Below are 25995 nucleotides of genomic sequence, written 5' to 3' on the forward strand. Positions count from 1 at the left end.
TGAACAATTTAAAACATAACCAACAAATTAATGATATTGGATAATGATATTGCTTTCACAGTACAGCAACCAAGCAGTTAAACTGCCAATTTCTAGCTGGAAAGTTTATCCTCCAGTATTATTTCCACGCAGTTGGCAGATGCATTGCATCTGGTCTTTGTACTCAGTCAATGTAAGTGTCATTTCTTTGTGTTTGTTTTACTCTCTGTGCATTTATTATTTTATATCTAAACCATGGATTAGTATAGTCTTTACACTCTCTTCAATAAGAGATCATACTTGAGGTGTGTTGGTATGGGCGTACAGAGCTAGAGTACGATGGAGCATCCTCTTTGAAAGGGGGGTACAGCGACCAATCTGGCAACCTTGCTCCTATCAAAATCACAGAGCAGTGCATGCCAGTTCCTGCTGGGAGTTGCACACTGAAGTTAGCGTCGTTGCACCTGCTAGAAACAGAACTGCAAGCTAGCCATGGCAGGAAAGAGGGCATTAGTAATCCTGTCTAAAGGTGCAGAGGAGATGGAAACTGTTATTCCTGTGGACATCATGCGTAGAGCTGGGGTTCGTAACTCGTCTGCAGGCTTTATATGGCATGCTGTGTCTATTAGCAGTTAGCTAGCTAGTGCTGGCACGGAGCAACACAACTTAGCCAGCTAGCTTTGGTTAAATTTAGCCAAACCCTCAGTCAGGTCACAGAACTGTCATGTACAATGTAATGTTTCATTGGTGTCAACAGCTTTCACTGGGGCGATGATGAGCCGCATTAGTAACGAGCTAACATTAACATGAACCAGCCTGCTAACTGTTGAACTAACAGGAGGAATAGTTACTACTCGATTATTTACAGTTTTATATTTTTGCCAGAGTTTAATAACTTGTTTGGGCAACTGATGACGCACACACAACCTTTAAAGTGAGTGCAGACAGGGGCCAAGTTAAATGTCAAAGTCCAACGCCATTGCACCTCTCCGCCATTGGAAAGCTTTCAAAATAAAAGTCTCCGTCAGCCATATGCAAACAGGATGCAAAGGCTTGCAACTATGGTAATTCTGTACTTTTTTTTTTTTTTTTTCATTACCTACCCAAACCTGTAGATTGCAGTGACGGTTGCAGGATTGACGGGAAAAGAGCCAGTCCAGTGCAGCAGAAACGTCGTCATCTGTCCTGATGCCAGCCTGGAAGATGCCAGCAAACAGGTTAGGCACAGTAGCTACAGTTGCATGCGAAAGAATGGGCACTGTAAATATTTTGTTGATCGTTTTTTTTTTTTTTTTCAATCAGCACATCCCCTGCAGCAAACGGATATTAAAATGAGCCTGTCTTCAAATGTTATTTTTTATTTCATGGACTTAAAAATAGAAAAAATCAATAGTCAATGTGGCATGTGTACAAGTATGGGCACTCTACTCAGTATTGAGTAACACCCCCTTTGCCAATTGTTAAATATGGGGAAAGGGGATATTCATGGTTGTGTGGCAGCCAGTGGCAAAGGAAACATTGCACAGACAGGGGGAAGAAGGGATTCCACTACATATCAGCAAATTCTGGATGTGAATGTCCTGCAGTCAGTCGAGAAACTGAAACTGAAAATAGAGTGGTTTCTACAACAGGACAATGATCCAAAGCAGACCTCAAAATCCATTGTAATCTACTTCAAGAAAATCAAGCTGAGACTTGTGGAATGGCCCTTAGAGTCACCTGACCTGAACATCACTGAAAATCTGTGGGTAGATCTTAAATATGCTGTATGTGCAAGACAACCTAAAAATATCTCAGATCTGCAGTAAGCGTGGGTGAAAATTCATAAATCAAGACTAGAAAGACTCTTAGCTGGCCAGAAAAAAAACATTTGCAAGCTGTGATATCTGCCAAAGAGGGGGAGTACTAAATACTGACTTAGCAGGGTGGCCAAACTTGTGCACATGCCACAATTACAGTTTTTTTTCTTTGCCTTTTTTGCTGGTTTTTAAGTTTATGTAATAAAAAGTAACAGGGCATTAACATTTAAATAAAGACTTTTTTTAAACAAATCCTGCCACAGACATTAGAAATGTCTGTGGCAGGATTTGTTTTTACTCATTTTCACTGTAAAAAACAACATGTAATTTGCCCAGGAGTTCGCAGTGTTTTGCACACACAACACTGTCATTACATGTTAGCCGTTATTGTGTTATTTATTTTTTTGTATTGTACTTGTATGCTTAGTTTGATTAACTCCATCAGCCAAATAGATGATGGCTGGTGTTATGCAATGTTAGGTCTTGTCAGTCTCCATCTATTATGGTCTGTTTCCCAGGGCCCTTATGATGTGGTGCTTCTGCCAGGAGGGATGCCAGGGGCCCAGAATCTGGCAGAGGTGAGAAATATGCAGACAAACTGCATCTAAATGGTTCAGTCTCTTCGTGTTTTCATCTGCTAGAGTTCCAGACACACAGACGAGACCCATGGTCTGTCACAAAGCCCCCTTTTGGAGCAACTGCAATGATTAGTTGATTGATCGATTAGTTGACTGAAAGAAAAAGTAATAATGATAGTCAAACAGTCGTTTCAGTCATTTTTTAAGCATAAATGACAGAAAGTTAACTGGTGCCAGTTTTTAAAATGTGAAGATTCAGTGCTTTTCTTTGGTGTTTGATGGCAAATTGAATATGTTTGGGTTGGTCAAGCAAACCAAGACATCTGAAGTTGTGACATTGGGCTGTGGGAAAATATAACAGGGTTTCTTTTACCATTTTCTGATATTTTATAAACAATTCAATAACTGATTAATAATAAAAAAAAAAAAATGTTATTTGAATTGTTAGTTCAATGTTATTTTAATGAAATAATAATATAGGGGACATTTATTGCCTGAATACAGCTGAAAACTCAAATTTTAAATATTTCTCTGTAACCTTAAATACGTGACTAAATAAGTACCGATCAATCATAGTTGAGGAGCTCAGACAAAAACACAAATATAGAAATCTTCTATGTGAAATAACCAGAACTTTTCCAATAGTTGTATTCACATAGGACCCTATTCATCATAGTAAGAAGCTGATTAAAAGAATGTGTTGTTTGGCCCTTTAGCATCTCATTTTGCTGACAATTGAGAGTACATTAAAATTACTAAGTCCACTTATTAAATATTCTGTAATATTTTTCTGTCCTTCTCTCCTACATGGATGGCATAAAGGACTCTCTTCTAAAAAAGTAAAACTTAATATTCTGAAATTAAATGTTTTAGTCAAACTCATCTGATAGACGAGATCTAGTAAAGACCATGTTTAGTTTAGATATTATTGTTAGTGTTTTAGTTTAATAAATCTGTGGTTGGAAACAGAGAACAGCTATTTTTGATGAGTTTAAAACATTGCCAGTTTGTTTTCATGATTATATCATAGTCAGCACACTGTGCAAATGCATGGCCTGCAGATGGCTCACAGTGCATCTGGTTTTTGTGCTCTCTTGCAGTCTCCTGCTGTGAAAGAGGTGCTGAAGGATCAAGATGGCAGAAAAGGCCTGATTGCAGCCATCTGTGCAGGTACAGTTTGTGAAAACAAACCAAAGTCATAATTCTACAGGAACAGCATCTGATAGTGAAGCTTTTCTGTGGGGTACAGTTTGAATATGACGTGACCTCAAATTTGACCACCATGTTATGCTTTTAATCAAGTAGATGTAAATTACCCAACCTACACAGGGCAGCTTATTCTGGTGCTTGCTTCGTAAAACAGCATTGTCATTAGTAACTGAGCGATAAATACTGCTCATGTTTTCCATATAAATCAAACCAGTTTGACAAATTAGTGACATAACTACCTTGTGACCTGTAAACATTTCTACCCAGAAACAACGCTTAGGGTATGATATTCTGGTTTTAAACGCATCAAGCGACTGTTGTGCCAGTAAATGGGATTTGGATTTGCTTGAAACTGGAATTAAAGATGTTGGACAGAAAAAAAGGTGCAGTTTTTCAATGCACATGGCACTGAATCTGGGGGATTATCTGGTATTTTAGTTACTGGATGTGCCCTTAAAAGAGTTAACCATACACCTTAACCACATACTGAAAAATATACACTATTAACAAACAATGTGCTTCATTAATTTATGGTCATTTGTGACCCCCTTTGGCAAATGAAAAAGTGAGGCTTTGATTAATAACTGTCCCTGAGTGAACCCATGAGCACTGACATTTTATTTGACAGCCAATGTATGCAGAGAAAGGACATTGGAAGGACATTTTGAATAGGACAGGGGACCAGTGCGGCAAAGTGGATTGAAGGATGTCCTAGAAAATGACTGATTTTCTCACAGGAATATACAGTTTAATGAACCTGCCAGCAAGAGGGCCAGTGGCAAGACGACTTCGTCTTTTTCTTCTGTAACATGAAACTTGTTATTGTGACATGTGAAAAAAGTCTCTTCAAAAAGGACTTGATTGAAAACCAGATTAATAATAAGTGTAAAAAATAGCAGGATAAGATAACCATCGTGTAGTTCTCTCTTTGAGGTAATATTTGTTACATCGATGTGGGTTCATGTCCACAAAACACAAATACATCATTTTTAGAATTCATATGATGATAGAAAGATGGTTATCATCATCACCCTTTTCTCCACATCTGCCGCGCTGTCTGTCTCTGGTTCTCTCCCTCTGCCAGACTGGCGTCCTTTGGGTGGGGACTTGCTGTAACAAGAGTAGCTTGGCTTTAACTGGCAGACTGCTGTTCTGCCAGGGGAAAGTGTAATCTTTAGACTGTATGGGAAGACTGCCAAGGAGCATAATCAATACCTTTCTATTTATTAACAGTTTTTGGAGGAGCCCACTGCAGTGCTAGAACGCTGCCAAAGTTAATGCAGCAGCAGTCAATGTCTTCAGCCTCTGCTTTTTTTTCCTCTCTTTTCACTGTAGTGCAGAGTCTTTGGAAAGAGCCTGACACTGGATACTGCATGTGTGTGTATTCTTAGAAACAATGGTAGTTGAGGACAGCTTCAGGACATAGTGTTGTCATCAAATATTTTGTACTGATGTCATTTAAAATACTAATTGCAGTACCTAAAGTCAAGTGCACCACTTTCTGTATTTTGATTTTCTTTGGCTGTATGATTTTTATATTTTGTATTTAGCTTGAAGGCAATGATTTGAGGACACAGTATTTTGGAGTGTCACTTTATAAGAGGAAGCTGTAAGACGAACCTTAACCAGCTTTGCTCCTCTGCAGGTCCCACTGCTCTTCTGGCACATGGCATTGGCTACGGCAGCACAGTCACTACGCATCCTGCCATGAAGGAGAAGATGATGACCGGAGGTATAAAAAAAACAAAAAAAAACCAACGTCATGCAAACAAAGGGGGAGAAAATATGTTGAAATGTGCAGCTAGTGGCTTTTTTTTTTTTGCTTTAACCCAGAACAGAAGGAATTGCAATTATTTGTAAAATGCAGCAGATGGTGCTGTACTAGCTCTATGTTGCCTATAGAAAATCATGTCACTATGCAGTAGAGGAGAGCGCACCACTCAGAGGTGAAAGCGGATGCAGGAATTTGACAGAACATACTAGAACTGGGTCAGCTGAAATAGTGATAGATTATCTATGTGTAAGTGCTATGGTACGCTGTGTGTTTGGCTTTCAGCTTGTGGTTTGAAGCTTTCATATTGTGATTATCTTTATGATTATCTTTACAGTCTTTTGTATGTGTGTGTGTTTTTTGGGTTTTTTTTTAGATCACTATAAATATTCAGAGGCTCGAGTACAGAAGGATGGACATTACATCACCAGCCGTGGGCCAGGAACCAGTTTCGAGTTTGCCCTGACAATTGTAGAGGAACTTATGGGGGCTGAGATTGCAGCTCAAGTCAAGGCTCCTCTTATTATGAAAGACTGAATGTAGCTGTGTTCACTTACATCCTACAAGCAGCACTGCCTGCTACACACGCCTGCCATTACTGAGACCGCTATCCCAATGTAGCTGGCACAAAGAGCCAAAGTTGCTAGTGATTAATCATTCTCCCTAGGGGACATAAGGATTTTTCTGTTCTGACAGGTTATTGTCCTCCCTTAGTCTTTCTCAGTTTGCAATGAAAGGCACCCTTGTGTTATTATACACTGAAATACAATATGGAAAGTCACTGCACAGGCTTTCCAAATGAGATTAAATCGATTTTTGTTTCATTGTATTTCTTCCACAAATTGCTTGCTCATTATTCAGATTGCTTTTATTGTTTCACTTGTCATTAAAACATTTACGTGACGACTCTCTGTCTGGCTTACTCTACTGTATATTAATACTGGAGGTCACTCTGACTTGTTTTCACATGCCTGCAGTGGTTGTTGACGCCTAAATATAGGCTGCATAATGTAATGTATTGTGAGCGCTGCCTAGGACGCGGGAAGCAGAATCCGAATAGACTGCCAGGTGGGCCGGCCAATGAAAAGCCTCGGCCTGGCTGCAGTTGTATTCCAACTGACCAATGACGGCCCGCCCGCAGCCAGGAGGGCGGGGCTCCAATGCAGCGCGTGGTAGTTGTGTCAGAGCAACAAAATCCAGAGGGTCCTCAGTCAAAAAGGAAGAGACGGATTTCGACAAAGGTAAGCAACTCGGAAGTGTTGTGTGGGTTATTCACACTTTTACCAACGACGGTGTTCCTCCGAAATTGGTTTAATAGCGCTTAGATATTCTCACGTCTGCTGTTTTGGTGTTGGTAAAGCAGTTTACGCAACGTTAATCACGGTAACTAGCTACTAACGGTATCGAAACTGACGAGACGTTGTAACGTTGCCGTTAGTTAATAACACGACAGCAACATGGACAAGTGTTAGCTGCATCATTTAAGGAGTGGGAGTTTGAAACTAGCAATCGTTTTTTTTTTTTTTTTTTTTGTTAAGCCGTGATTAGCCTGCTAAGTGTGCTGAGTGGTGAGCCTCAAGTTCACTGCAATTCATGGCATAATGGATTGACATCGGCGGCTCAAATTGACCCGGCAGAGTTATAACGTTAGCCCGAGGTAACGCTCATTACCATGTTCACGATTCAGAGATGCGTCGAGACTGAGCACACACGAAACACACTGAAATCAGGCTAAAACCTTATCTTATCACTGAGAGAGCGTTCTGCAGATGCGACCCGACATGGAGACGTCAGTCCCAGAAGCTCTCCGTCCTCAGCAGCAGCAGCAGCAGCAGCCGCTGCAGTCAGATTGTGGTGCATACACGGACTGTAGCTAATACAGTGCGGCAGAGGCGAGGTTAATGGTTAATTCCTCCATCAGCCTGAGACATCTCCGTGACAGCGAGAAAAAACGCTGTCAAACACGTGCAAACTGACAATATCATAACCTAATTTTTTAAAATTTATTTATTTTTTCTTTTAACCATGTCTCAAAGAAAACATCACCACGGGAAATGCCTTAACGTCGAGGTTAAGGTCACGTTGATATTGATAATAACTGTCATTAGAATGACTTGTTTTTATAAAGACATGCATAGTTTGTCTTATTAAAATTAAGAAAGTACCTGAGTGGAGCCTCTCTGCCTGGAGCAGCAGCATTTTGCAACATGAATTTGCTTCACCATAGAGATATCCTCATTGACACCACTAGGCCTGTCAAGATTATACTCATCATTTTAATTTGAGTTTTTAAAACAGGAAGAACCAGAAGTGTTATCGTCACCTCTTTCACTTTGCATAGACAGGAAACACAGTGCAAGTTCTTTTCTGGCAGGCTGCGTTTTCAATTGCTGGGAAACCGCCTCTTAGTCATTCTTAGCAAAGCATGCAGAACCACAGCAAGTCAGGGGTCATCCAGATTCTGTAGGAGGGCAACTCAAGTGGATTTTTCATCCTCCATTGTACAACCAAACAAAAGTGAGCCTAAAAAAGACCGTGGGGCTGTGTTGCCATTGCAATGCATTAACAGGGCATTGTTTACTGTTAAAATCACATCATATCAAAATCCAATTAATCAAAATCATGAATGTGTACCTGTGTATGGCTATTACTTCTGGGTGCACTACGAAAAGGTTCAGGCTAGTTGTTTGCCCTAGGACAGTCTTCAACATTTTAGATGGGGCTGTGTCTGTCATGTTGAGGCAACATCACTACATTGTGCGCCTGAGCACAATATCTTATTTCTGTGTTTCAACATTAAGAACTAATCTGCCATTTCCTGGAAGACAAACATCAGACAACTGTCTCAATGATGGTTGTATAGCATAGTCTCATTAATGGTATGTTTCTAAGTTAGATATTTCTGGAACGTTAACATTTTGCGCTGTTGCACATAACATGTTAGAATTATTCTGCTTGAGCAGCTGTACAGTAAAGAGCTTGAGGCTTGACTCCCTATTTCTGGATGGGGCAGAAGAGGGAGGGGGGCGGGGTGGGGTGGTGGTGGGTGGGGGGGTGAGACTGAAGTCACTGTGACTGAGTCATTGGTTTAGCTAATGATGCAATTAGAGTGCTGCACTTTGCATCTCCTGATTAGATCCCCTACTTGCACTGGCCTGCAGACAATGAATTTTCTTGCGTGAGTTGCTTCAGCAGATACATTTCAGAAGGTAATAGACAGTTTGCAAGCAATTGGGTTCACGTCAAACATGAACTTTTTTTATTTTATTTTTTTTCTGTGCCATCTTTAACAAATGAATAGATTTTTATATCTCTAGCACTTCACCCAATGTGGGATTTGAAATATTGCTCTTGGTGATTATACAATTTGGGACCACAATTGGTCAGTGATTCCTAGTCTTAACTTTTGAATAGAATAGACATTTTACATCAAATTGGTCTGTAAAGTTTGCAAGATAACTCTCATCATATTCACTTATACCCATGTGTGTATCATCATAATGCAACGTCACATTATATGCTTTAAACTGATTGTTAGGGGCGTTTGGTTTTAACCAGCCATTTTACCCCAATTAATTCCTCTGGGGGACTTTGTTTGCCAGAAAGATGGTTTAGAATAAGTAGCGGTGATGGGCATCTACAGATGTATTAAGTACAGACTTAATTTGTGTTAGTTTATTTTTAGAAGAGAACATGGCATGTTAATTGCATATATACTTCAGACTTTTATCTAGAACATTCTCAAATGCAAAGGTTAATGAGAAACAGTGAACTCACCTGTCAAAAGTTACACTTATCACTCTGATATTAGGTTGTCTGCACTGCTCTTGTAATTAGTGTTTCCATAAACAAAGTAGGACTTCAGGGGTATGTGTGGACAAGCATACAAGCTTTCATCTAAATAGATGTACATGTATGTTTTTATGTATTGGTACATACATAGTAGCCATACACTGGATTGGTATTTGCACTGACTTCTTTAAAGTAATGGAGAATAGTCCAGATGAAGATGACCGATACACATCATATTGTAGCTGCATCATATTCTGCTTAGGTCAAGAACAAGTAGCAGAACTAAACAGGTCTGACCTGAGGTACAAAAGAGAATCCTAAACCAAAATGGGAAGAATATTACCTTATTTAGCTTGTTTGTTGTAGGGAAGAACTTTATTTCTTTGTCTCCTGTATGTCAGTAAAGGTGGGGGAAAAAGGACAAGTGCAGATGCTGTGTTGTTCCATGGTGACCTGCTAGGTGTGCAGCATCAAGTGTTGGCTGTAGCTGAAGTTCTTCAGTCCTGGAATAATTGGCAATCACATCAGGCATCCACCGTGTTGTCACGAAAAACAGTGTATTTAGATTATGTTTCTGTGGCATACTCTCTGTCTGCTATGATCTCCAGATGTGAGATCCGAGACTGTCTTTAGACTTTCTGACTCTATATATATATATATATATATATATATATATATATATATATATATATATATATATATATATATATATATATATATATATATATATATATATATATATATGAGGCTTGGACTCTAAACCTATAATAGTAGCATGGCATCACCACCCTCTTCTGTGTCTGAAACATCTGTCAGTAGGCCTACTACATCTTTACTCTCTCATCTACCAGGTCAGGAGCTGATTGGTGATTGTGTGGCTCTCTGTGTTGTACAAGAAGTTACAGAATAATTCCTCAGTGGCTGTAATTTTATTTACTTATTGCCTGTCACTTGCTCTGTTGTCCATGGTAATCCCAGTGAGACCGCTCAGAGACTGTAGTACTAAAAGCTTAATGGCCTTCTCCTCAGCAATACCCAAAGGACATCAGAGTCAACTCAATATGGGGTTGAAAGAATAACCAACTGCATGTAAACAGTTGTGTTAAGTGTTGTATGCAGAGTGATAATAATTTTCAGGCCATTCTTGTACCTTTATGTTTTTGTGATAATTGGGGATTTTTGTATTTGTGGCTTCCAAATATTGTGCTATGTCTATTTAGACCCATGAATTCGAAATCATACGAAAAGGCTTACACATCTGGAAATGTGGTTGCTCCAAAAGTAGTTTTCGTCAAATACACCACCAAACACCAACAGCTTTGGCAATATATCAGTTAACTAATCCAACAAAATAAGTGTTGTATTCGGCATTTGTCTGTGAGTGACTGATGAAACTTGTAAAAAGTAGTATCTAGCAATAAATCAGGAGAGGCACTGATAAAAATGTGTTTTCCAGTGTTTCATCATTCTGCACCAAGTGTCAAAATTACATCATATACACATGGTGCAGTTAATGAAGTGATAATTATCTGTATAAGTTCCTGTTTATTTTTTACATTTTTGATAATGGACATTATAGACCTCAAGCAGTCACGCTCCAATTGAAACAACTGGATTTGGCATTGTATGTTCCCATAAGACTTTGCAAATAACTCACTGGCCTACAGCCTCTCCACTCTGCCTGGATTCACCTGTTCATTTTATGTTGGACTATATAATATAGCCATACAGATCCATATTCAAATTAATTACTAAAGTCAATGCAGTTTAGATGATGTATTTTTGACAGGAGATAGCTTTGGATTAAGAAAATATAGTTTGTCTCACAAGCTGTTTTAAAAGGCTAAAACCTTATTTCAGCGTAGTGCAGTGTGCAGAGCATCGATTCACTCAACCCCTCCTTGCCTGGCTCTCTCTTACACAAATACATGGACCCATCTGTCACAGTTGGACTAGCTAAAAACAACAATGCATATTTCTATTTGCATATAGAGCAGGGAAGTGAGATCCAATCACAAGTGGTCACTTGAGATGCATGTGGAAATGCTTTCTAATGCCAGGTGTGAACTGATGTACTTAGAACTGGCCACTTGTGATCGGATAACTGAAGACGCATGTTAAAGCCATGTCTGAACAGGGACAAAGGCAAAGAAAGACAGTTTAATCTAAGAAGGTTCGGTCTGCTTGTTGACACACTCTGATTGCAGTCATTGTGAATATCATTAATTGAACTGCTGGCCTCTGTTAGTACAGCAGGTGTACCTGGAGCACAGTGGGTTACAATTACAAAAGTATTTATAATGGATCAGGCTTTATATATCTGATAGTAGTCCATTAAAAATGCTTAAATCTGCCCAAATAGCTGTCCTGCAGATTGGCTTGGGCCATTTTAATTAGCATTGATTGTCTTGGTATACACCCAGTGACCTTAAACATGAATAGTTAAGTGTAGAAAAAGCAAGGATGATTATTGTGGTACATTGTTGTGAAATGAGATTTTGGTATGCTTGCAGCCAGTTTTGTGGCCTCAACCAATGCCTCGCATATGGGTTAACATTAATGGGCTGATTGTTTCTTGAACTGCCCAGCAGCTGGTATTGAGGAGGGCAAACACTCAAGCACCTGGCATGATCACAGGAGCAGCACCCTTCCCTTATGCAACTGTCTGGCAAAGCTCTAGAGTGTCACATGCAGACTACAGCCTTACTGCACTAGGCATACACAAGCACAGACCCTCCCAACCCTCTCACCATTCAGTATGAATGTGGAATTGTGGGTAGGAAATTTTGGAAGGTCACGTTTGTAAGTGTGTTTATGGGTGTCTATGGACAGTGGGTTTTGTAGTTGAGTTCATGTTATTTTTTGCTATGTTTGCTACCACTTGCAGAATCAAACAATTTAATCCATTTCGTAAAATGCATCACTGAATGTTTTTGTATGATTGTTTTGGAGTACTAAATGGAGTTCGTGTGGACGTGCCTTCAACTTGCAGAAACTCTTCAGAGGTTGTAGTTACTGTTTGGGTGTGGCTGAGCATCTCTTGCTGTGGCCCCATCAGACTGTCTGGCAGACAACGCACCATGCTTGGTGTCATCATGACTGGAGAAGAGCGAGCTGCAGAGCTGTAGTCTGGCTGGAAGCAGAAGCTGGAGATGCCGTGACTGGGCTTAATCTCAAAAAGAAAGGCCAGGGACAGTGGTGCGCAACAGTGAAGCTGTAGCTGTCCCCCCAGGCTCTGGGAAACATACACACACACACACAAACACATTCACATGCAGAGTGAGGTAAATCCATTAACACAACTCTAAAGAAACTGATCTTAACACCACACCAACAACAAACAATAATAACGACTGAGGTAGATCACATCTAAGAATATTATTTCTTGGAAGTAGAAATGCTTAGAAACCCAAAACAGGTTAGAGAATGCAATAACTGATTTTTCATTGTTTTTGCTGAAAATTTTCACAAGCAGTATCATTACTGCATACTGCACCACACATGATTTGTGATAAATTAGTTTACTTGGCTGTTTGTGTCTAATTACATAAGTTCAGACTGTCTGTGTTCTTAATGTCTTGAAAAAAATCAACTGTGCTATACCTTTCAATTCTCTTGTCTGTGCACTAAATTCAACTATACTCGATTTGCTAAATATTTCCTTGGCTGAGGCTAGTCAGAAACACATTATGGGACTTGGTAAGTGTTTCACTCAAAAGGTTTCATCTCTGAACCCAGCTACCAGCCACCTGTTTAGTTACCTGATGCCCATAGCAATCTGTACTGAAAAACCAGTTTGAACATATTGAATTTCTAGTTATCAATGGTTACTAGCAAACAAAGTTGCCCCTAGTGTTCCTACTACTAGTCAATTGCTAGTAACCACAATTAAATTTTCCTTCATCCCGCCCTACTCATTCTGTCTCATGCTCTCACTCTTTATCTAATTGTACTCTAAGTGTAGTCAGGTAGTTGGTTTCATAGATGTTGTTTAAATATCAATAGCATTAAGTAAAGTTTCCATCACTGCTTTTTCAGAGCATTACTTGCAAATACATGGGACCATAGGAATTGGTTAGCAGGTGGTATGATTGGTATCTTATATCTTGCACATTCCCATTAAAAATATTCCTATTCAAACTATATTCAGGACAGTAAAATAGGCATCTTATGTATAAAAGGTTGTATTGGATTTGATGTAAAATACGACATTATGTAACAAATTATTGATTCTTGTAGGGAAGTAATCCTCTCACTTGACCGCCCTCTGCATGAGAGCATAGCTGTTAACAGACCTGGACCTGAGAGGAAGATACTGCCGCATACTGGTTGCTACCTACTTGAAGGATTGTTTTAAACACATTTATTTATCTTTTTTTTGTAAGGGTGCATGTCTATGTTACATTCTGCCATAACAGGACATAGGATTTACAGGGGTTTTTCTTCAGTGTTTGCATAGAGCTTGGAAACATCATGTAACCCCTCCTATGTTTGAGCCATAGCCAGCTTTCTGACCTGTGTCCACTTGTTATGCGGCCGATAACTTTGAGCCACTTTCAGTGGAAACCATGGATCTCTTAGTAGGAGGAAAGACTGTCATGTCATTGATTTTAAAATGAACACACATGCTTCTCGCTTGCTTTCCTCTGGCCCACCCTTCTTCTCTTTCACCATTTACAGCTCACTATGATTCACTGAATGCATGCTTACTCGCATGCTGACAGTGCAAAGGGAGCTGTGTGTGTGTGTGTGTGTAGAGGAAAGAGGGAGGGGCATTTCCTTTTAATGCATCTGCTCTGCTCAGTGACTCTCCAAGCTCACACATTTATTCAGTCTCTTCTCTCCGTCTCTTTCTTTCTTACCTTTGGTTCCCATTCGTGTTCTCTTTGTCTTGTGTCACTTTTTTTTTCTGTCTTTCAGTATTTTTGTCTTTCACTTGTCAGACGTTCACGCTCATCTTACTCGGGTACATAATCTTGGTCACACAGGACCTCACATTCACTAGTCTCATACCATTCCTCATCTTTCTCCTCTCCGCTTTGTTTTCCTGCTCAGTCTCTTGGATTTTGGCTGCTGCTCCTCCATCATAGCCACTGTATTCTACATTTACTCCCTGGTTCTGCTCACTGCGTCAGGAATCAGCAGCAGACTGAGGTGGGTGTTTTGAGAGCATCATCGCTAGGTCTGAGGCTCCATCTCTCTCTCTCTCTCTCTCTCTCTCTCTCTCTCTCTCTCTCTCTCTCTCTCTCTCTCTCTCTCTCTCGCACCCCTCTCTCCTACTGCCTCTTTTCCCACTTTGCTCTGTCAATGAAAGTCGGGATGATCATGCTTGTGTGTTCCTACAGGGGAACAAATGCCGTACTATCTATATGCAGCAGCATTTAACATTGTCACACACTGAGCTAGCGAGGTAGCATATCTACCTCTCCAGATCACCCTGACTGTCTCAGAGCTGTCATAACGGTTGATAGTGCTGCTGCTGCATTGAAAACTGTCTTTGCATACCTTATTATACTGGCATGTATTTTGCTCTCTTTCTTCTGTCTCTGCTCCATTACTCTCCTCTGTCTGAATGTCTGTTATGTTTTATGCATGCCCTGTCCTTTTGAATTCTTGCCAGAGACTTGGCCATGCTGTAGGATTTATAAAGAACCACCTTAAAATAGCCAGGGTAAAAGACATAGGTGCAGACTTGCGCAAAAATACACATCCACACATGCGCATTCATGCAGGAGGTTCGATTCCTTTTCACCTTACCTGCCCTACTGCTGCTGCTGCAGTTCCATCTGTTGCAGTTGCCACCGCCAGCAACACCCTGAAACGATGCTTAACTGTTCTCCAGTGTTGTGATGTGTGTTGCTGAGAGGTTGTGACTGTCATCTGTGCCTGGCCGAATGTGTTACCGTGTCATTTAAATGTGTTTGTGTGTGGGCGTTCATGCTGAGGCTGATTGTTGTGGGCCAGTATCTCTGCATGCCTGTGAGTGCTTGTACACGTGTGTGTATGTGTGTTAGTGTGTGTCTGTGCGCTCTCTTGTATATAGTATATGTGCTTGCCTACCCATGGGCTCTGGTCCAAGAGGAAAGCAGGCTGCAGGGGTTCAGTTTGGTGCAGTAAGCTGTTGAATGCTCTGTAAGGAGCAGAAAAAGGCAGACTCTGCTGGTGTGTCCTTTCACTGGGCTGCTACATCTATATTGCAAAGAAGTCTGGCTTTTTCTGAATGTCTGCATTAAATTTGCCTATCTCTTTAACAGAGTGGGCTTGCTGTTGTTAATACTGATATATAATTTTGATAAAACAGACATTAATGTTACAGTGCTAGAACAATAACAAGTTTTTTTCGATATCTTGTATTTGTTAACTTGCACTTAAGGTAAAGGCACTGATGAGGCCCAGCAAACAATACTACCATCAATATTTCAAACAAAATCCCCTCAAAGAAAGGCTGCAGTATGTGACATTCAGTGACAACAGGAAAGGCTGATTAATCTGGAATTTGCAGAAGTGCTTTGGTTAGATGTCATTCCTCATATTTGTTATGCTAGAAACAAAGAAGATGCTACTTTTTTGAAGATGTTGCAATTATACTGGACCTGCTGATTTTAAATTGTAGACACATTTTTTTCGAGCAGTTACTGCACAGTATGCATGCATGCATACTGGGCCGATTCCGGTGCCGATTATTAGTAATCAGGGAGACAATGACTCATATTTTGAACTGATATGCCAACACAAAACTACTAAGGACACTTGTTGTGGCACCCAGATGTTTATATGATTTTGTCCACTCCATTTATATCAATGAAGGTAGGCTAAATAACAGAAACACCTCTCTGTACAATGCAGTACAACTCAACAGTACCACACGATTGTGATATACAACTTCAGCGATGTCTTCTACATTTCCTTTGGCATGCAGCTCTTGTTGCCAACTGGAGCTGTTCTAGTCTGTGCCTGTCTGTGTACACAGTAGCCTTCAGTGTTGATAGGCTATTACCAATCAGATGGTGCTGTGGGCAGGACATTGCATGAACATTTTGACATGTTAACTGAAACTCACTCACCCCGAATTCTGTGTAAAGATCAGGCTGCTTGTCTTTGAGCTGTGGCACTTTTTCTATACTTGCTTTTGGTCATCTATAACTTAACCGGATGATCCACGTAAAAAACGAAATATCTCCTCACACCAGTCATGGCATTCTTTTTTTTTTGTTTTTTTGTTTTTTTCCCTCCAGAAGTTGCCGCGGACACATTGCTGCACCTGCACTTGCTCTTGTCATTCCACATGCTGTTACTGTTTACTGTGCCTGCCTTCTTCTCTACGTGATTGATGTCAGACTAGAACACTTGTTGCGTTATTATACTGTTCTCGTCAGATCTGGAAGAATCACATCTCTAGTACTTCCGACATGTACTTACAGTACTGTTGAAAAACAAGTACCGTCACATTTACAGATTTTGGTATCAACTTTCACCGAAGTATCAGTTCTTGTGACATTCCCAAATGTGAGCACAAAATACATTAAACATACAGCATTCTCAAAATCACGCAGCATTCTGGGTGGTTTATTGATAAAATATGGATGATATGAAACAAGATATTTTGCCTTTTTATGATTATCATATTGTGATACTGTGCTTTTCTGGCACAAATGTTTTTGGTAATGGCTTCATTGCATAGATTCTTGCTTCTTAAACTACAATGTCTTCTCTTTCTACATGTTAAATACAAAAGATATAATTTGTAAAAAGACAGTTTTAGAATTGTTTTGAGGCACATTGGGTAGAGCTCAGCTAAGACCTTAGCTGTGTCCCAATTCAGGGGTTTCAGACTTCAGAGGCTGCATTTGAAGACAGCTTGCCTCAAAGCGGCGTGATTAGGCTGTCCCATTTCGAAGGCTCCTTCAAATGTGGCTGAGAAATGCCACCTTCTTTTCCTGGGCAACGAAGGCTCCAACAGGTGAATCCTCTTCTCCAGTGATTCATTGTGCATGGGTAGTGAAAATAACATAGCAGCAACAACAACAACAGGGAGCCTGAGATTCCGCTCAGGGTCACACTTTAAGCATTGGGTTTCAGCTCAGGTGAACAACTAATGGTAGAACTGGTAAAAAACCAAGGGTCGTAAAACCTCAAGAAGTGGCACTTTGCGATGCAGTGGTGAGGATGGGCACACCTGGTGACACAAAATGGAAATCCTCCGTAGACCAGACCATCTCATTTTGTTTTGGTCCCTTTCAGTCTATGACAGCTATGAAGACCACGCCTTCGTAGATTGCGTCATCCCCTGAATTGGGACACAGCTCTTGTCTACACACATGGTAAAAGCAGCACTTCACCAGCATAACAGTAATATCTGCAAGTTATATCAGAATCTGCACCAGATACATTCATCTATAATAAGGCTAAGGTTTACAATTATATTCATTATTGATTAAGCTAATGATTATGGTCTCAATTAATCATAACTTCCCAGGGCACAGGTTGAAATATTTGATTTGCATGTTTTGTCAGACCAACAATACAAAATCAAAATTCAGTTTTCTTACCTAGAAGACTAAGAAAGTTAACAAATATTTACATCTGAGAAGCTGGAAACAGTGAATGTTGGACATTTTTGCTAAAAAAGTGACAAATGATATCGATTATCAAAATTGTTGCTGACTCATTTTATGTCAATTGACAACTTGACGTATTGTTTGAGGTCTAATCCATAGTAATCTGTAGAGAGGCGTTTGACATAGCTGACGTGTTATAGGGAAAAATTTAAGGACTTAAAAGTCTCTTTGGGGGAATTACATACACAACACACAGTGTGATGCAAGTCTTTAGGCAGAAAGACAGCTACTATACAAAAGTGACTGAAACATGTTTGACATTTCACTCAGCCCTGTCACTAATGTAGGTCCTGAGTGTTTGTAGTTTTTACAGCTTGGCCTGCTGGATGCTCCAGTGGGGGTGTTTCCTAAACTGAGCTTAGTAATCATTCTGCAGTTGAGATTTAGTGACCTGTCTAGCTTCATTAGCCCTGTTCTGGAGCTCCCAAAGGGTATCAGACGCATGCATACTCACATGGACACAAGCACACAGGACCTTAGTGAAATTATCAAACATTTGTTTAGCATATGGTTTTTCTGCCTTTTTGCTCCCATATTTGGAATTGATTTTTGCTTGAGTAAAGAGAAAATTATGGTTATACTAGTCTTGATAAGGGTGGAGCTTGGCTACATGTTTCATCATATTGACATTTGAAAGAATGCACTTTTCTAATTGTAGAAGCCATGATTCAGATTTAGTCCCCTGAAAACATATTTTCTCTATCAGCTTTCTATGTTCAAAGTTAAAACAGTTTTGCTTATTTCACCTGAGCATTTGGGTTGTGCTGTTTTTGTCTCTGGTGTTCTCACAATGTGGTGGGTCTGGGTTTGAAAAAGGTGTGTGGTGTCAGTTTTGCTGTCATTTACAGCTATGTTTCTCCCCTTTCCACTACTTTATGTTTCATCGTGTGTGTTTCTTAGCCCCTCCCCACACACACAAAGCAGGGCAGAGGAGAGACAGGTTGACAACTCGTTATGTTAAGTGCAATAAAAGCTTTCCAACAAGTGTGATAAATCCCTCTAAAACCAAAGATGGACAGATGTCGACCCCTGAAAGTCAGGCCAAAATCGACCAAGGGGAAACTTTTTCTGTGTGTGTGTGTGTGTGTGTGTGTGTGTGTGTGTGTGTGTGTGTGTGTGTGTGTGTGTGTGTGTGTGTGTGTGTGTGTAATGTAATATATTTTGCCCTTTGTGATCAATTTAGCAACAAGATGACGGTCTAAAAAAAGAATCTTCACTCATTGGATAGGTGCTTTATGAAATAGTGTCTCTGTTTATTCCGGTATAAACAGCAGTGTGATTTTCAGCAGTATAAGAAAATCTTTTTACACGCAAATAACAAATTGTGACGTACTGTCTACATGTTGCCTTCTTGTTACAACTGACCACAAACATCACAGGTCGAATAGCACAGCACTCATTTTCACACATACAAGCTACTTTTAGACCACACAGGTCAGTGTTGACATACACTGGGGCTGTTTTCCCACGAGATGTTTCTCTGATGTTCTCTGATCTTACAAAGATTCAGTGTGATCATCAAGATTTATGTTGCCATGTTTGTTTTTTCAGGGCTTCTGTTTAAGTGATTTGTGTGTGTCAGACATGATTTGTGAGTCTAGCTGTGATTGACAAAGCCCAAACCACATTAATCATGATATACTGCAACATTTTGTGGACACTCCATGTGAATTACAGCAACAATATTGCAAGTGTGAATAACAATTTAAAATGGACTGCTGAGGCTGACGTGTGTATGTGACTTATGAGACATCGTGCTGTTCGTGATGGCTGAGTTATTGGGGTCATGTCTGTATTTGCTGCAAATACTTGAGATTGATAAGAAAGTCTCAGTCTGAAGCCTGAGCTCTGTGTGGGATTTTGTCTGTCCTGATTCTTGGCTCCTATAGTAGTAGAACTTCAACACTTTATTCCCACCTTAGCACTGATCACTGACTTGCGCCCATAGTGTGTTAACCGTTTATTTAACATGTTGCACCTAAGGTTAACTTACTTTGGCTTAGTTCAGTGTAGTGCACATGTTAGTGTGCTCTGTGCTGTGTTTCAGTCTTTGGGACATTGGGGGAAGTGCTAAGAGAGCAGATGCTTTGGATGGTGTCACTGCCTGGTCATTTTTCAGTGTGTAAGCCCCTCACCCGGGTCCAGGCTATGTCTGTTCTGCTTCACGGTCCTACAGTTTTCCACAGCTTATGTGGGCTGCACCAGCCACTGACTAAAAAAAGGCTATGGCCCATCTCCATTAGGTAGCCCCAAAAGAGTAAATAGTTCAGAAAAATAGGTTGAGAGAAATCTAAGGCTGTTAATTCTCACACATGACAAGGTTGAAATGAGTGAGCACAAATCTTAAGTAATAAGATCAAGCACACATTAGAAACGTTGCATTATTGATAAACAAATCTTGAACACAAATAAATGAAATCACATCCCTCTGTTAAAGATTTGTCAGTCCTAATGGTTGTCTGTGCTGCAGTGAGAGCAGAGGGCTGGCTGACCTGGCACACAGCTCTCAGACAAAGAAGTGGGTGAGGATGAATATAGATTAATGGAAAGAGAAATGCAGAGAAAAGGAGCACTTGGAGAGGAGACAAATCTGTCAATACACGTATTTACTTATTTAACACTTGTCGAATGTACACTTTAGAAGCTAGCCTGCAAGATCAGGGTCGATTATGTACCTGATTTTAATTTCAGTATCTATCTGCAGTTAACAGATGGAGCTGGGTGATAATGTAATGATATTATTTACTGTCTCTTCAAACAATCATACCGTGACAAAATTCTACTTAATTATTTAGTGTTGTCAAAGGCTCTTATGAACGTATTAACTTTGACAGTGGTAAATAAGAAAATCCTGTAAGTGCAATGAAAATTCGAGTTTGTGAAAGAGGGGTTGAGTTTCTTGCTGAGTAACTCCTGTAGTGAGCTTCTTTATATCCATCCATGAAATACTGTGGCTTTGTAGACAAAGGACCTTGCCTGCCCCTCTGATTGGCTGGTGATGACAGCAGGTTTGACTTCTGAGCCCCTGTGTTACCCCTGTGGCTTAAAGTTTTTAGATCTCTGGATGGCCTCGTTTGGAGACAAGATGCTTATGATCTCAAGACTGTTTCCTTTAAAACTTTCTCTATCCATCTTCTCTGACTTTGTACTGTGTCAGAGTGTTGGTTACCACCATATTTTCAATCAGATTGTCTGCGTGTGACATGCTTTTTCCTGGCCAAAAATGATGCTGAGGCAGTACCATCCTGATCGTGTGCACACAGGTGCATGTGTATGGTGCCTTCAGCTGATTCAAGCAAACACTTTTCACAAGCAACATATTTTAGGCGTTCTAGTGAATCCCAAGGAATTTCCCAAAGGACAATAATAAACACACAGCATTTTTCACTATTTCATGACATTTTGAAGACTAAATTTAATCAGTTGAAAAAAGAAAAATCACTGCCTTTCCCGGTGCACTGTGCTGACAATGATAAAGTGCCACCGCATTGACATAATGCTACAATTTAGTTACAAATGACAGAAATCCGCTGAGTGCAACACTTGTTAGAAAATAGTTTTAGGAGAGCCGGAGAGGGCACTGTAAGCAACCCCAATTAAGCACATATTTTACCCAACACCTTGGATATTGATCAATAAAAGAATAATAATCATTAACTTTGAATTATTTTGGAAGAGTAGCAGAAATATTATATTTATTGATATTGTTAATTATTTATAATTGCTATAAATAGTAATTAAAGTAATAAAAATCACCAGCATGAAAATATAATCCCTGGTATGACACTGTTTCAACAATAGACACCACCACCTACAGATTGGTAGGTCTCTATGCCCCTGGCAGATACTTACCCTCATAGGCAGCTCACAGTCATGTAGGTCACCTTTGTGATAAATAGGTTAGCAGGGATATCAGTAGATATAAAATGTGCTCTTTAGAGGTGGGACTGCGACATTGTGAGGTTTGAAGTGAAATGTTCCAAAAAATTTGATAGTCAGATCTTGCTATGGCAGTGATTTTTGTCAGAGCACTCATCTGCTGTGCAGTAGTTTCACAATGACACAAAGCATTGAGTCAATGGATTTGAATCAGGGATACCATGGTAACTATAATTACCATGGTATATCTTTTAGTTGGCAGGTTCACTTTGGCCTCCAGAACAGTTTGAGGCCTGGATTCATCCCTGGTCCCTGTCTGACTTGAATCTGTCACAGCAGCCTCAGCTTTTGTGGTGGCACATTGACGTACAGACATACAGCCTCATCACAAAGCTTCAGTGTTGGCAATGTGGGCACATTTGGTGTAAACTATAGTAAAGTCATGCTTAGGAAACATTGCCCTGGAGAAAGATGCCAAGAAGGGATGCACTCATTTAGAAATAACATTTATGTAAGTGGTGGCATTCAGACAATGCTCATTTGATACTAAAGGGCCTAATGCTTGCCAAAAATATATATTCACACCCCCTGTACCAGCTTGGGCCTATGATACCAGGCAGAATAGACAAATCCCCGTCATCAACACTTCACACCACAACTTGGAAACTGTTGGACAGGTTTAAGTTTTTCCACTCTTTGCTCATCCAGGCTTTGGTGCTGATTTGTCCTCTGCCGTCTTCTTGTTAACAGATAGGAGTGGGACCTTTTTGTTTTGAAGCTTTAAATGATATAGATTGTTGTGCTAACAACAATGTTGTAGTGATTCTCGCATATGTGGAAAGGGCTCTGTCTAATAACTTTGAGTGGCTTTAACTTTAAGTTGTCCAAATCCCACAGAACCACATGAGATGTCAAAACGACAAGACGGCATGATGAAATATGAAGTGGTTGTAACTCTAACTTTAAGTGTTGCAGTTTGCAAATAGATTGTTTTGCATATGTTAGGTGTGAAAAGATTTATAGAATTTACATATTGGTTTTAGAAACAACTTCCAAGCAGGTGGCAATAATAGTTTTTCATTGAGATGAATTTTGTGGAGACTGATGCTAAGTGTTAAGTGTGGAGCAAGATGCTTGAAATTGTGCAGACAATCTTTGTCTTGTCCGTTGTTTTGTTGCTATTTGCCTGTAATTAGAAAACACTGCTATACAGCAAATTTAAAACTTGACAGAGTATATTAAGTTTAACTCTTGGAATTCAGACCTGTCATCTTCTATACATGTAAGTTTAAACTGTGTTCACCACAGAACCTAAGCTAAAATCTGATGCCACCTCACTCTCATCTGTGCAGCTGTAATTGTTTCAATTTCTTTCAATGCTATGTTGCATATCAATCAATTATTAAATCATAGGAATGTGTTGTACAAACCAGCAGACTTCTGTTTATCACAGTTTGAACAATGCTGTTGGTATAAGATATGTTCCTTATGTATTGATATTGTCACAAAATGTACATTTACGTGGTGCATTTTATTAACCTGAAGTACAGCTGTAGAATATGCCTAATTTTTTAGATTACACGCATGGAAAATCTTACATTTTTGTGTATCAGGGAAATAATTAGAAAAGAAATTTGAATATTCACTAATGAGCATGATGAGGAGGATATCATATGAGAGCAATTCGACAAATACAGTATAAAATAAGGTACATTATTCTGAAGAGACAGTTATGTGGCAAAGGCAGAGCGATATGTACTGGGAAGGGCTACTTAAAACAGGTTGAAAGACAGATGGACAGCACTGTAGGAGGCAGAGAGAATGTCGACTGGTGACACAGAAACAAAATATTGATATTAAGATACTGAGATAGATAAAGATGGAAAGCATTGACATGGGACATTACCTCTGTCCCCTCTTAAGCATTATTTTCAAACTGAAAGAAATAAACATAAGGCCTGATGAGGTTGCAGTCTGTGAATGTGATTAGGACGAGTCTTGAGGAAACTACTAACAGTGACATACTGTGTTATGTCAGAAAAGAAAACTAAATAAAAACTAGGGCTGCCACTAATGATTATTTTAATTTCATCACAATATTTTCATATACTGTGCTCTTTATTTGTCTAGTAACAAATCAGTTAAGTCCCATGAGCCTAAAGAGACTTCTACAAACTGGTTTTCCAGCCTCTTTAGCAGTTCAATAACCTAAACATACTATGTGATATGAAGCAGGAAAAAACAGATTAGAGCAGATGGACCCAGGAACAGTGTAGGATTTCTTTGAAAAAGGACTTAAATGATTTATTGATAAACTGTCATCAGTTCATTTTCTGGTGATAGAAAACATTAATCTAATGTCTGTGACTTGCCTTGCATGCATATTGCTACATCAAATCAATCTCTTGACTAAAATAGTCAAATATTGGATTAGGAAGTACTGAGAAGAAGTAATAATAGAATATTAACAATTGACCTGAAGCAAACGCACACATCCAATGGTACAGTACTGCTCCTAGCAGTATTTCACATCTTCACAGTCCTACACATTCCCTGCTGTTAGCCTCACAGATTACCAAAGTTAAAATAACAGTACAGATGGCAAATTGGTTCACCGTAACACCTGGACACATTGCTCTGGCACACAGGATCAAAACAAGTGCTATTACCTAAGTGCGCATTGAAACCCTCTTTTCTTCGAGTGTAGCTGCTGTTGCCTCTGGGACACAGAAATCAGTCAGTAAACAAACACTTGAACTTCTACAGTGATTGTCTGTGACACAGACTATGGGCAGGCCAACAGCATATATGTGGACATGAATAAACAGCATGACGTTAACCTTTTATGCCTCAGGAAACCTGGTGCTGTTCTCATGCTCGACCACGCAAGTACTAAGGGTATGTGTAGGTTGTCTGATGTAATGTGAGTGTGTATTTGTGTTTGTGTAGAAAATGGAAGAGGGCGATGAACAATTGGTGTCAATCTTTCTTCTGCCTTCCTATAGAAACTCAAATAGCTGCAGTGTTAAAGCATGCTTAGATGAATCCATACACTACCATACAGGCATTATGTGGGCACTTGCATGTAGCCATTAAGTTTGTCCTATTTTCAATGAAAAGCTATATGTATTTTATATGGTTACTGCACTATAGCTCCTGTGTCGTTACACAGATTCTGCTTTCATAACACACAGCAAAACAAGCCAGTGACCAGTTGTTTGATATACAGGAGTTTTGTGTTTACAACAGGCATACTCAGTCAATACTACAGTACATGTAAAGTAACTTTATCAAGCAATCAGTTGCAGTGCCCCCTGGAGTCGCAAAGATAAGCGAATGATGTTTTCACTCTGGAGCCACTATATGGAGCACTGTTTTGTTATAAAAAAGCAGCTGCACTAGTGTCCTGAGGTGGTATCAGTGCGTATGTACTTCTGTCTTTGTGAGGACCAGTTTGAGTTGTGATACCATTTTGGGATAGTGAGGACATTTTGGCCAGTCCTCACAACTACTTCAAAGGGCAGTTTGAGGGTTAAGACTTGGTTTTAGGGTTAGGGGTTAGGGAACGCTTAATGTCAATAAGTGTCCTCATAAAGATAGAAGTGTGTGTGTGTAAAGTGACCCTGCCAAGTCATCCATGAGTGAGTCAGGTCTGCACACATGTATGTGATCAGAAGGATGGAATCCTGTGCACTTGATGCTTACATACAGGAAGATTTAATGTGATCTTGGGGTTACAATGATGGCTAAAGGAGGACTTAATGCTGCAGACCGTCACTGTCTCACGGCTGATAACCACAGTAAAGGCCACAACCTCCCTCAGCTGGCATTTAAAGTCTGTGTGAATCACACATATTATGTCAGACAGGCAGATTGCCTGTGCTCCACAAATCTTCAGGGTTTCAAAGGCACAGTATGGAGCCCAGCTGGACTGCAGTAGTCTTAATTGTCTGTGTCTGCCAGCAAAAGTGACATAATTCTTTTGTTTACTTGTCATAAGGGATGTCCCAAACACTAATGCACATCTTTTAACATTGAGCATATCCTGATATGGTAGCTGTGTCAGCATAGATTTTTTTTTCTTTAACACTGTTTCCTTTTTTTTTTTTTAATCTCCAAACCACCTCATAAACAGGATAATTGTTAGAGTTGTTCTGATTCCAATACTACTATCAAACTCCACAGAATTATCTGCAGAAGTCTCTTTCTCTCCATAGCAAATAGACCTGGTAGATTATAATTGTAAAGCAGATTAAGACCTGTAGAAATGATGAATAAAGCAGCTTTGCTTTACCTTTGTAAGTGGTCTTTGTAACTTTAGAATTAAAGGTTTGCCCATGCTCTTTGGCAGACACAGGATGTCTCATGGG

At 39.8% G+C, this 25995-nt stretch overlaps 2 protein-coding genes and 1 long non-coding RNA gene across 5 annotated transcripts in view; 2 read left to right on the forward strand and 1 right to left on the reverse strand.

The window, feature by feature from the left end:
- The first annotated feature begins 381 nt into the window (after nucleotides 1-381).
- Nucleotides 382-6242, forward strand: park7 (parkinson protein 7). The gene is made up of 6 exons (XM_071494502.1): nucleotides 382-561; nucleotides 1095-1196; nucleotides 2297-2356; nucleotides 3457-3526; nucleotides 5211-5297; nucleotides 5713-6242. The coding sequence occupies exons 1-6, from the start codon at nucleotides 472-474 to the stop codon at nucleotides 5871-5873; spliced, it is 570 nt and encodes a 189-aa protein (XP_071350603.1). The 5' UTR covers nucleotides 382-471; the 3' UTR covers nucleotides 5874-6242.
- LOC139630789 (uncharacterized) lies at nucleotides 6045-25527 on the reverse strand. Its single transcript, XR_011693223.1, has 2 exons — nucleotides 14886-25527; nucleotides 6045-12363 (listed from the first exon to the last, which is right to left on the reverse strand). It is a non-coding gene; the product is annotated as an uncharacterized lncRNA (long non-coding RNA).
- The window catches only part of kcnab2a (potassium voltage-gated channel subfamily A regulatory beta subunit 2a), an 83862-nt gene continuing 64346 nt past the window's right edge, over nucleotides 6480-25995 (forward strand). For 2 of the 3 annotated variants that reach the window (XM_071494497.1, XM_071494499.1), the window contains exon 1: nucleotides 6480-6577. The gene's annotated coding sequence lies outside the window, so the exon portion shown is untranslated. Of the gene's footprint in view, nucleotides 6578-14183; nucleotides 14283-25995 lie in introns of all 3 variants that reach the window. The other variant, XM_071494498.1, reaches the window with a different exon arrangement.

Source organism: Trachinotus anak, unplaced genomic scaffold (genome assembly GCF_046630095.1).
Source record: "Trachinotus anak isolate AG129_WGS33_773 ecotype Australia unplaced genomic scaffold, CSIRO_AGI_Tana_v1 ptg000013l, whole genome shotgun sequence".
Lineage (NCBI taxonomy): Eukaryota > Metazoa > Chordata > Actinopteri > Carangiformes > Carangidae > Trachinotus > Trachinotus anak.